The 12,691-nt window shown below is 39.0% G+C and overlaps 1 protein-coding gene across 2 annotated transcripts in view; it reads left to right on the top strand.

The window, feature by feature from the left end:
- Positions 1–12,691, top strand: part of man1a2 (mannosidase, alpha, class 1A, member 2) — a 116,519-nt gene that overhangs the window by 64,730 nt on the left and 39,098 nt on the right. For both annotated transcript variants that reach the window (XM_062402536.1, XM_062402537.1), the window contains exon 6: positions 10,541–10,621. In XM_062402536.1, the coding sequence (XP_062258520.1) occupies positions 10,541–10,621 (81 nt within the window). The remainder of the gene's footprint in view (positions 1–10,540; positions 10,622–12,691) is intronic.

The following is a 12,691-nucleotide window of genomic DNA, read 5'->3' as shown; positions in this document are numbered from 1 at the left end:
TAATGGAAAGCTAATATGGAAAAATTTAAATCAATTATTGAGACGGGACAAGTCTAACTATCTAAGTGAACTACAGCTCCAGGTAAATAATAAGCTAACTAACAATCTAGACATCATTGTAAATTATCTCAACAGATTTTTCATTAGCTCAGTTGAGGAACTGACAAAGCACTTTGACTGCTCGCAGAATCCTCACAATCCTGTCGATGCAAGTAAACCAATGTTTACAATTGAAGAAATATCTGTCATGGAGGTAATACAAATAATCTCATCCCTAAAAAGTTCAAAGGCCAGAGATACATTTGGTCTTACTAGTGACTTTTTGAAAACCCATAAAGAGGCTGTTGCTGACCCAATTGCACATCTTGTAAATCTATCCATAAAACAAGGAGCGGTACCATCAACATGGAAGATTGCTAGGGTCGCCCCAGTCTTTAAGGCTGGGGACAAAACAAAATCTGAGAACTATCGACCAATAAGTATCTTGCCCATAATTTCCAAAGTAGCAGAGAAATGGGTTACCAGAAAATTGACGGAACACTGAAATAATGGCTATGCCACTCTTCATCCAATGCAGTTTGGATTTAGGAAACTTCACTCAACAGAGACTGCTACTTGCTATTTCCTGGAAAACTTAAAAAGCCTGCTGGATAAAGGCGGCTTTGTAGCTGCGGTATTTCTAGATTTAAAGCGTGCTTTCGACACCATCAATCATGACTTGCTTATTGCCAAATTAACCCATTTTAACTTCTCAAACAGCGCCCTCTGTTGGATGAAATCATACCTGTCAGACAGGAAACAGGCAGTTCAAATTGGTGATTCATTATCTTCTTATCTAACTTGTTCTGCTGGAGTACCACAGGGCTCAATATTGGGCCCTGTTTTATTCAGCCTGTATGTCAATAACTTACCAGATGTCTGTAGAAATATTAAAATGCAACTATATGCTGACGATACTGTATTATACTGTCATGCCAGCTCAATCAAAGTACTCTCAGGAGCCATGGTGCCAGTGTCCCATTGGCTCCAAAACTGTTGTCTACATCTGAATACAAAGAAAACTGTCTGTATGTTGTTCTCCCGACAGTCAACTGCGGGACAGCAACCATCAGTCATGGTTGGTGGTGAGAGACTTGAGGTGGTTGAATATTTTAAGTACCTCGGGGTCATCTTCGATTCTAACCTTAATTTTAAGCAGCATGTTAAGAAAGTTAAAAACAGAATTAAATTTAATTTATCAAATTTCAAGTATATAAGACCTTTCCTGACTATGGAGACAGCAAAGACTTATATGCATGCAATGATATTTACTCACATCTCGTACTGTTACACAACATGGTCACATACATCTGAGAGCACTTTAAAACCAATCAAATCTTTATTCAAGAGAACTCTAAAAACACTAGACAAAAAACCTATATACTACCATTATTGTAAAATTACAAATAAACACAAAATCATGGACTTCGATAGTTTTCAGCTGTTTTTGGATGTCTGTCTAATCTTTAAGGTTCTGAACGGTCTAGCCCCTCCACCATTACAGAATTTTATAAAGAAGACATCCCCTACAATTAATACACGAGCACTAACTAGAGGTGACTGCGAAATACAACGCCGCAAGACCAAATTTGGTCAAATGGTGGTGTCCATCAGAGGAACACAGTCCTGGAATATATTACCAACACATGTTAGAGACTCTGCCACTTACACCACCTTTAGAAAAAACCTTAAACAGTGGTTAGTAGCAAGCCAGACCTGCTCTCATATGTAACCTTTGATCATTCTAATTTTTTAACATGGAGTCTTGATATGGGAACTTATTTTGTGTGTAAAAGGTTTTTTTTAATCTATTTTGTATACTGGTATGTTGTTTTTATGTTCTTGACTTGCCTTAGGACAACGGATGAAAATTAGCAATTAAGCTAACTCCGGCATATTTATATTGATGCTCTGGCTGACATATTGATTAATGTGCACTGTCCTAATCAAATAAATAAATAATCAGTAATAATCAAACTCCCTACATTTTACCTCGATGTGTAAGTGTTTGTGTTGATCAGTCTTATATACCCCTTTTCATTTTTTTTTCTTCCCAGCTTCCACAATTTGTCAGATCTTTTACAACTAGGCATCGTGGCCTAATTTGCATTCTCAGTATTGAATTTTGTAGAGCTCTTCTTTTTCTTTTTTAAATAGTCCACAGGGTTGTGAATAAATGCACATCTTCCATGGATAATGTGCAATGAAAAGTTTTGTATCAGCAAACATACATGCATATACATATGCAGATCATCCAACCATTAAATCCATTAGCTCTACCTCTAAGAACTTTTTTTTGCTTGATTCCCTTTTGAGTATCGGTTTATGTTCATCCTGCTCTGTCCATTTCAATCCATTTTCTTTCCTTTTTCTCTTCTATCACACTCTTCCTTTAACACCCTCCTATCTTATCCGTCACATCTGCAGCTCTGCTCATTTATTTCCATCCTTGTCTTTCATTTCAGCTTCCTTCTCCCCTTTTCAACTGCCAATCACATCCACAGCCATTCCTTTTTTACTCTGCTCACGACCCCCATTTCCATCCTCCCTTCTTTTTTCGTATCTATTTTTGTCATTACTGAGGCACTTCCTTTGTTTTCTTTTATAACCTCGTGCTGGAATTGACCACTTTATTGTCCCTAGTCTCCCCTCTTTCATTACATTTAACACTCAAAATTTGTATTTATCCATTCATCTTCTGCCACAACTATCACTTGTTCTTATCCAGCTGACGCTCTGTCCATCTTAAGAGTTAATTTTACTTTCATCTCTTCCCCGCTCGATAATTCTCACTCCTTCCAGTCTACTATTGTATCACTACCTTCCCTCCATCATTCTCCAACCTGTTGTTTGTCTTCTGAATACTAGTCAGAAAGTAATATCCTTTTTCTGTTCCTATCACATTTATTCACACCAAGCTACGATTTTTGTCATTCATCTCCTCACCTGTCATAACGGTTCCTACCTCTTCTCTTCTTTCACTAAACATCCTGCGATTCATTGTTCTCCATTACCACTTGTCCTTTCTCCCCTTTTCTCGCTGAATTCTCACTCCCTCCGTTGACATCATTATTTTATCCATGTATGGCTTATCCTTGCTACCCCCCCCAATCCTTTTTTTACTCCTTACTCTCTGCCTGCACCAATGTCTAACGCCCAAGCTTGTTAGTCCCTCTACTGAGGCAATCACAGGGCAGCTCGCAGGTAGGCAGGAGGGGATCTAACAGTCTGACACTTGGAGGTCTAATTAACCTCAGGATCACTGTGGCTGAGAAGCGGAAAGAAGGTCAGAGAGAGGAATTGGTGTGGAAGAACAAGGGAGGGAGAGAGAGAGGAAGAAAAAAAGCTAAGATGGATGAATGGAGGACGAGGGAGAAATTGGTTCTGGAGAGATGGAGGCACAATAAAGGAAAGGTGCAATAAGAGGCATGAATGAGAAAGTGGTATGAAGATCAACCAGACTGAGAAGATGGGGTTTGGATGAATAGACCAATGAAGACATAGAGGAAGACAGATTAGAGGAGAAGACAAAGTTAGCAAAGTAAAAAGAAGCAGAGACGGCTGAAAGAAAGAAGAAATAATCTTTAACCCTTCTCACTCCCTTTATTTACAGGCTTTTAACTGTGCGTGTGTGTGCGTGTGTGTGCGTGTGTGTGTGCGTGTGTGTGTGTGTGCGTGTGCGTGTGTGTGTGTCTGTGTGTGTGTGTGTATAATTTTTTTCCCATAAATACTGTGAGTTTTTGCAGAGACTGGTCAAAATTGTGACAGAGATGCTCTATGACAAGTCAAGCTCAATTAGGCATTGGCATTTGCTCTGTAATCATGGAAATCTCCATAAAATATCATAAGGTAATTTCCTCATGATTTAATATCCACAATGGATATTCAAAAAATTATATATGAAAGTATAAAGCATGTTGATTCTAAAATATCTCTGAGATAACTCAATGTTCAAGTGTCCTTTGAAAGTCAAAGATTTGAATCCCCAGTCACAGTCCCTTTAGTTAATGAATATCTGTAAATCAAGCCATCAGTCAGTTTGCACAACTTCAGACAGAGCCGTTCTCAGATTCACGCTCTTCTCTGGGGTAAAATCAATCCCCTTTTACAAGACGTCTATGGTTTTTCAAAAAACAACAAACTACTTGCACATGTCTGATCTGTTAACGTAGTTACCACATGTTCGATCAAAGAGATCACTTGATGAAACAACAAATCCTGTACAATAAAGCTTTGCTTTATAGTCTTTATGAAAAATTGCCAATAATCTTTAAGCATATTTGCATTGAACAGCTAAATCTGACTGCTGTCAAAATGTGTGAAGCTTAACTCTATGAAGCTTAACAAAGTGAGAAAGCCTTTCCAAAATGTCCAACATTTCAGATTTTCAGCCTTAGTCTGATGAACGGAGCCTCTGAAGTGGATATAAAGGCAGATTGAGGGTTGATAGATGAGCCAGAAAAAACGGAAAGGCAGATACAAATCAATGCAGAAAGGAATGACAACACATTCACCTGACACTGTCAATATTTAGATTCTTTATATATAAATCAAAGCCTTTTGAAGGTATTCTAGCAGAGTGACAATCGAACCCCTGCAGGAGCAGCCATTGTAATAAAACCTTACAAACAGTGTGTGATTTACACCTTATTAAAATGGTGGGGACTTATGAAATGTATAACAACTGCAATTAGAATGAAAGGAGAATGAGAAAAATATGCTTGTAGGAAAAGCAGAGGCAGAGGTGGAGAAGCCCCTTTGGATACACAAGAGCGGAATGCAGTGATGGGATTAGAGGGTGGAGAGGAAGGAGGAGATAGGACAAAATGAGACTTGGAGCTGTTAATGGGGAGAAGTGAGGAAGAGGAGGAGGAGGAGGTGTGTCACTGTGCTTTCATTAACGGCTTGGTTTGGTGCTCTTGTACCTGCATGCATTAGGCAAAGGCTTCGGGCATCAGCTTCCAGCTACTGTTACATTCATTAAAGGTTAGGCTAATTTAAGGTCAATCTTAGCAATAGGGCCATGGCATTACTCTGGCTTCTTCTCAGGCCTTTTACAAAATAGGAAATTTCCCGGCTCATATGGAGCAATACATTTCAAGCCTGCAGAGGCCAGGCAGTGTAATCAGTGGCAAAAGTGTTATTAAGCTTGGCCCTTATGGAAATCAAAGATTTGCTCAACCCAAGGTTGCAGCCACACCAGACCTCTCTTACCAGAGCTCTGAGGCTGCAAAATAGGCATAGTCTGGATTTTCATTTAGGAGATTAAAGACATCACTCTTAGTCAAGTTGAATCACTCTCCTGTGCATGCATGCGTGAGTGCAGGTTCCCTCAACATTACATTAAACTGAACTGTCGCTGAGTGTGTTTGCCATCCCAGTTAGACACAGTTTGACGTTCATGATGAGGATATTTTGACCCCTTTTCTCTTCATCAATCATAGTATGAGATGTGGATAAGTAATGATTTTCAAATAGTTTATATATATATAAATTAAAAAATATCATAGTTTAAGCTGACTTGTTTCTTAGAAAACAGATTTTGCGTAATAGAAATTAGTAAGTAATGTTTTAATATTGCCAGGATGTGGTGATAATGCACCAAAGAGCTGCAAATCCCCATTGAACAATTAGAGAGGAAGAAGACTGTATATGCCTGTTTGAGATTACCAGCTAGAACCGTCTAATGGATGCAGCCAGTTATAGGTGAGTGTGCAGTGTCCTCGAGTTCTCAGTCAGGCTGTTTAAAAAAAAACAAGATGTCGCTGGACAAATGCAAAACTGCTGCCTTTAAAAAAAACTAACAGCTCACAAACCCCCAAAAAGGATTTGCTTGGTCCTCAAGACAAACAAATGAAGATGAGGCGAAGCTAGTTTATCAGTAAATCAAAATGATGCACAGTTATGAGATGGATAGATAGAAAGATAGATTATTTTTAGGAACATGGCAACATTGCTACAATGTTCTCTGTTGATATTCCCTACTTCAAAGTACAATTATATGTTTCCACTATCATGTGCACATTTATATTCTGTTTATTGCTCCCATCAGTTCAGCCACCCACCTGCCATCACCAGCACATCCACAAGCTCCAACACTAATGAATGATTGAATAGTTGCCATGTCAGGTCGAGCCAAGCAGTGAGTCATTGTTTGAGTCTCCAATGTCCTGATGGAGCCCCCTCACTGCAGCTTGCCCTCATATGATGAATGTGTTGGCATGAGGTCTGCATCCATCGCTACACCAAATTAATGGACTCTGATAACTAATGCATTAATAATCCTGGTTAGATTGCAGATTTGATCAAGGATGATGATGCTGCAGAGATGGAGAGATAAATTAATTCTAACTTTCAAAGACTGTGTTCCAGCCCGGTTCGATTAACCAGATTTAATCTGACAAGAGTGATGGTTCCTTATTCAAATGTTGTTGTGTGTCAGCACTTCAATGTTGCACGCAACCCTTTGGAAATGCAATTGTCTTTCAAAGTATTTTGGAGATAAGTGAAAGAGATGGCTTCATTATAGTGCATGACATTGCTGAGCTGGTGGTCCTACATGGTGAAATCAGCTCTCATTTCTGTCATGACGCCCCCTCGTCTCATCTCTTTTATACTTCCCCCGAAGCGTTTTACTGGAGGTTAAAGACATGTGACAGTGTCTTCCCAAGTCTTGTGTGCATCATCTCTCTTGTCACCTGGGATGACAAGTAGCTGGAGAATATAATGTCTCAGTGGAGTCATATGGATGACATGTTTTTCAAGTTATTCCCTTCAGACTTGCAGAGCTAACAATATATTTTCTCATGCTTTAGTGAAATGTTTGAGCCAAACCATGTGGTAGACAGCCATGCAGATGTATAACATGCTGTGAATGGGGGGAAAAAGGAATAAAAAGGAAAATGTAACCATATCATAAGTAAGCCTTGAAAATATGCTGGGGTCAGAGTAGAATATGTTTTTGTCTGTAAGGATGGACATTGTGTTCGATAAGGCTAATTAGTATAATAATTTCTTCCCCGTGTCAAAGTCTAATACTGTTTGCCATTTTTTATGATGTGTAGTTTCACTGTAAAGGAATCCTCCTAACTGACCTCCATGGCTGTCATGGTAATTCCTTGAGGAAACTAAAAACTGTCAGTTGTGCTCCAATCGGTCAATGTCGAAGAGTTGACAAAACATCTGTTATCCATTATGACACACGGCAGGAGATACATTTGCTGTTACAGCTGATGAGTGTTTCCAAGCAAACCCAACGCCATCCATCTTCTTGGCTGTGCTATAATCTGGGTAATATCAACTAGACTCGTACAGTTCGGTGCATATTATCATACTGCTTTATTTTCCCTGTTATTTTTCTATTATAAGAACAAGTAAGCCATTTGTATCGCTCTGTGTTTTACTCCAGTTCATCAGGTTTGTGTTTTGTAATATAATATCCACTTTCTGCTGTAGAAATCTGAGACAGATGCAGAAGAAGAAACCACCTAATAAAACCCCCTTTGAATTTAGAACCAGTGAAATGTTGGCATATATTCTTTAAAATGATAAAATGTTAATCAAAGTTGCTGCATTTTACATTTATGGTGATTGAATGATTGTAAATAATGATACACACTCAGCTGACACTTTATGGAAGTTGAGTATAAGAAGTACAAGCCTCAATTGATGGATCTGCAAAAGCAGCAGAGTGTTGGTTGAATATACATTCAATCTATTTTGATGACCCACTGAGTTTCGATCTTAGCAAGAGGTGCTTTTACAGAAGTGGCAGGATCTAATTAAAATAAACAACAGAGATTGTCTGTGACAGGAATGAAATGTCTTAAAAATATGGCTTGACGTGTTCCTGTTTATACTGGCACATGGTGGATATTAATAGACTAAGTAGAGAGCGTTGGAAAGTGATTGTTATTCACAGGGGAGAGCGAGTACAGTATGTCATTAAGAGCTGTCTTATGATAGAACATAAAGAGATGATGCTGCCCTATTTATGAAGCTTCATACCAAAACAATTCATGAAACTCAGACTTCTCGTGTGCTACTGTCATGCGTCATTGCACAACCTACATGACTCCTCGCTGTCTCATGTGTGTTCACTGCAGGTCTGTTTTATAGCTCTGCTGCTCATTGGGGTTCGTGCTCCTAAACGATATGTATAAGGGCTAACAAGTGAGACTGACTGACGGACAGGGTTAGGTAGATCGATGGGTCTTGAAGAACAAAGATGGCCTTCAGCTTTAAGAGCTTCCCGTCCCTTCATCACTCAGCTCAACAGCAACCACTGTGTGACTCGAAGCCCCTGCTGTTTTGATGTGTGCTTCCTTATGTGCGTTTGTGCTTTCATTCTTCAGATTAATCTTGCAATTAAGAAAATTGTGTTCTTACTTTAACAACGTTGGACATTGACAGGAAACATTTATAAGTTAAATAAAGCATTTGAAAAGCCAATGGCTGCATGCATCATTAAAATAGTTTAATTTAGCAGCAGCGCCCTTTGCAGCCACGCTTGTTGACTAATTATGTTGGGCTCCGAGTCCGAGTGATTAAATTGTTTTGTATCTATCTATTGTTTTCTGTCTATCAACGTGTTGAGTGGAATTTTGACTGCGTAGTCCTACTCACTTGAACTTGAACACAACTGGATGGTGGATATTACCCATAATCTCCAGATTCCAGAAGCAGAAGAGCTATCGCTTTTACAAACATAGTTTTGCACTTCTCATAGAAGATCACACCACCTCACCAAATTTACATAGAGCAAGTACATGTGTTTAGAGAGATGAGTCTTCCTAATCCACCATCAATTTTTTTTGGAGTTTTAGGATAAAAATTAAGTTTGCATAGTGTTGCTTTAAATTCTTCACCAGCCTACTGTTAAGTGTATGCTGAACAAAAGATAGAGGGAGCGACCTTGGGGAAGAAGAAAAGCAAAGATAAATATGATACTCTTGAACAAAGTGGGATCTAGTTAAGAACATATCATAGGTGAGGCAGTGGAGATGAAAGCCATTCTACAACTCATTTGTCTTCCAGTTGGTAATTTACTCTGTTCTCTTCACAACTGAAGTATCACAGCAAGGTCACACGCTACTTAGCAGATAGCTCTCAGCCTTTGACTGTCGTGGGCTGCACGGCCTCTCAGTCGATCAGTATTGCCATGTTGTCAAGGTAGTTGTCCATCACATTGACATATCCTAATTTCACTTGAATTAAATGACTGTGATAGTCGAAAACATTTTAACACCACGTTGTATTTTGCAGTAAGTGGCTTGCAGTTCACGTGTTAATCCTAGGCCATGGACTGTGTGAGCTGGGAAAGCTGCAAACTGGCAACAGGGGGAATATTCTTTGGTGTATATTAGAGTAGAACATTTTAATATTTTGTTGAGAGTTTAAGCTGTGCTCTGCAAACAAGTTAACCAGCACATCAACTCCTCAAAAAGCAGGAAACAGTAGCCAGGGAGAAAACCTAGGACTCAATAAAATCATACAATTTGTTGGTTTAGTGATGAGACCAAGCTACAAGTGTGACTCACCAATCTCCCATCAAGGCCAGGCTTCAATGTTGTTAGCCATAGTGTCTTGTTTGTATCGACTGGTCAATGACAAAGTCAGGAATTTTCTAAAGTTGTGCAACATATTCAAAATGTATAGTTTATGTTGATTAAAATTTCACTTTTATCATTAAGACTAATATTTAAATCCCCTGCTAAACCATATTATTGTAGAGGAAAATAACATTTTCAAATATACATCTTGAACATATATATATATATATATATATATATGTACAGGTATATCTGGGGTTTCTCTCTTCACAATCCATGTATTTAACTATTATCAACTGCTCAGAACAGAACCCATCTTTTCTCTCGGATGTAGCCCAGTGTTTTTTATGGCTGACTGAATTTTTCCTTAGAAAGTGAATCAGTTTAATTTTCTACAAGAATGAGCCCTTTCTTAATGTTTGTTTTCTGAGTTGTAGTTTAAGAGGGGTATGTGAGAGATCAGTATTTTGCTTTAGATGTTTTTGTATGTCATGGGTTACAAAATGCATCTTAAGTCATCTAAAACAAAGGATTTAAGGGGGGTAAAGTCTGTGTTTTTAAATTAAAAGATGTAATGTTGTTATGATTGGCTGTGATTTCATTTATTTTGCTTGAAAATGCTGTTTTGGGAAGAGAACAGTTCTTGCCTTCTCTGTCCATTATATTTTTTGAAGGTCGTAAAAACAGTTTGATACAAACACTTGTGAAAAAAACATGAAAGGAAACTCAAGCTGTGCTTCTGCTCCAGAAACATCCAAAGAGCTCAAAAGACAAAGCCTAACTCCAAAAGAAAGAAAGATTAAAGAAAATTGTAAAAAGGCTTAAAGCGACCTGAATGTAATTAAAACCTACCTAGAAAAAGGTCTTAATTAACCCAAACTAAACAGGATTTGTTTGTGTTAATTCAATGTATAGTATTCTTTAATTGGTCCTCATTTATGTTTTTCCAGAATTCTGAGGTCTCAGTGTTTGAGGTCAACATTCGTTTCATAGGAGGACTGCTGGCCGCCTACTACCTCTCTGGACAGGAAGTAAGTACTGACCTTCATGTTTGTGTGTGTGTCTTTTGTATGTGTATTATTACCTGAATGGCATTGGTGAAAGATGGGAAAAGTAAAAAAAAAACAAAACATGGTCTTTTTTTTACAACGTCTCGCCTCCTCCTCTCGACATTTTTTATTTCTGTCCTCTATGGTACCCCCTATCATCCATCCTCTCCTCTGCCCCCTCATGTTGTGAGACAGATTTTGGTTCTCATCTAAGTAGCTGGTCGGAAGTTGAATGCAGCCATGCATCCCCCTTTTTCTGTTCTTTTTCTCTTGGTCCCTCTGTCCTATCCACCCCAGCTCTCATGCCTAGCCAAGGTGTGCCTTCTCTTTAATGGAGACAGATACATCAAATATGTGCTTTATTCAGCATCTACTTCCACTGTGCTCTCTATCATTCTTTTATGTGGTCTTTGCAAGCACTGGGCAACATATCTGTATCGGGGGGGTAAACCTATTATTTTGTTGTCAGATCTTTTACTTACAACACAGCCTGAAAACACAGTCACTGACTTACAGTCAGTGACTGTGTTTCATCGATTTCCTCTACCAAACCTCTCAAAAAACCCTGAAGTGCACCTTTAAAGTACTGAAGCCATGGCATGAAAAAATAAACAGCAGTTTCAGCGAATGATTTTGCATTTTGCATCAGCAAGCTGTGCCAGCAGAGCAGTGTTTTTTCATAGCGGGGGGGCTATATATCAAATATACTTGATGTACCATGTGCAAAATAAAATGATTTTCGCGACCTGCAAGGACATTTTCACGTGCATGTTTCAAGCAGCATCTCTGAGATTTCTCTCTCTCTGCTCATGCCCCTCTCACAGCAGACTTCTCACTCCCCCGACCATCCAGAGTGTCCTGGATGGTCGGGGGGTTTAGAGGAGAATCAAATTATCTGCATTTCGTGCATCGCCATATTCGTTTTGGGCCATATCGCCAAGCCCTAGTTTGTAATACTCAAATTATCATTCTATTTTCATGATATTTGATGTGGACATAAACTGAAGCTGCTAAAGGAGAATTTCACAATTTTATTGCAATGTGGCCGAGTGATGGGATAGCTACAAGAATAAACAGTGGATCAGACGTTCCTAGTAGTGCTTTTTGTGCTTTTATGATCAGTGAAATCAAATAAAAAGCTAATTAGATAATGCAGACACAAGTGTCAAAGTTTGTCCTAATTAAGTTGTGGATAAATAATGACATATGCCTTAATTATCCTCAGAATAGCTGCATTGTTTTCTGGTTTAAAACTGACATGTTCATTTAGGGTGATATGAAAATAATGACTGATGGTGAGTGGCACTCACCCACATTCAACTTTCCCATATTCAAAATACCCAGCTTGGGAGATGCAAAGGTTGCAGGTTGGCTTTTTGAAACTGATGAGCAGTGATTTTTGTTGAATCACTCTCAATAACAAAACAAGCTAAAGTGCCTTACAAGCAAAAACCTAATGTCACTCCTAATGGCGATTCTCTCGCCCAAATCCACCTCCTCCAGCCAACTCAGTCATTCATCAGCCCAGGCAAGTGATAATAGAAGCAGTGGTCGGGGGAAAGGAGGGAAGATGGTGCATGGGAGGGCTCCGGGGAGAGACAGTGATGAAGGCAGCGAGGTGCAGGAGGAGGAAACCTGACAATGGAATGGTGAGGATGAGTGGAGGGTGTTTGGAGGTTATGGTTGTAGATAGAGGGATAGGAGTGGAGAAATTTGATGATGAATGGATGATTGGAGAGAAAAGCGAGTACAGACTCATTCTTCATTCTCGGGGGGGATATGTCCTTTAGGCACTTAACTCCTCAACTGCTTCAGTCAATTGGCAGCTGTCCCCTGGGGGAAATTATCTGTAAATGTATGAATATGAAGCAGTACCCTCGCAATTGTTATAATTATATTATAATTGTTATAGTTATACTTAAACTCTGAAGAAGTGGACTTTTTCAGAGTTTATCAGCATCTTTCCTAGTTGGATGTAAGCATTTTGTTGAAGATGAGGTAGGTTGGAACTGACAGAGAGACAGTTTATAGGAGGTAGAGAGAACAAGACAA

This window comes from Platichthys flesus, chromosome 13, assembly GCF_949316205.1.
Source record: "Platichthys flesus chromosome 13, fPlaFle2.1, whole genome shotgun sequence".
NCBI classification, from domain to species: Eukaryota; Metazoa; Chordata; class Actinopteri; order Pleuronectiformes; family Pleuronectidae; genus Platichthys; species Platichthys flesus.
This window is presented reverse-complemented; position numbering and strand designations above follow the sequence as displayed.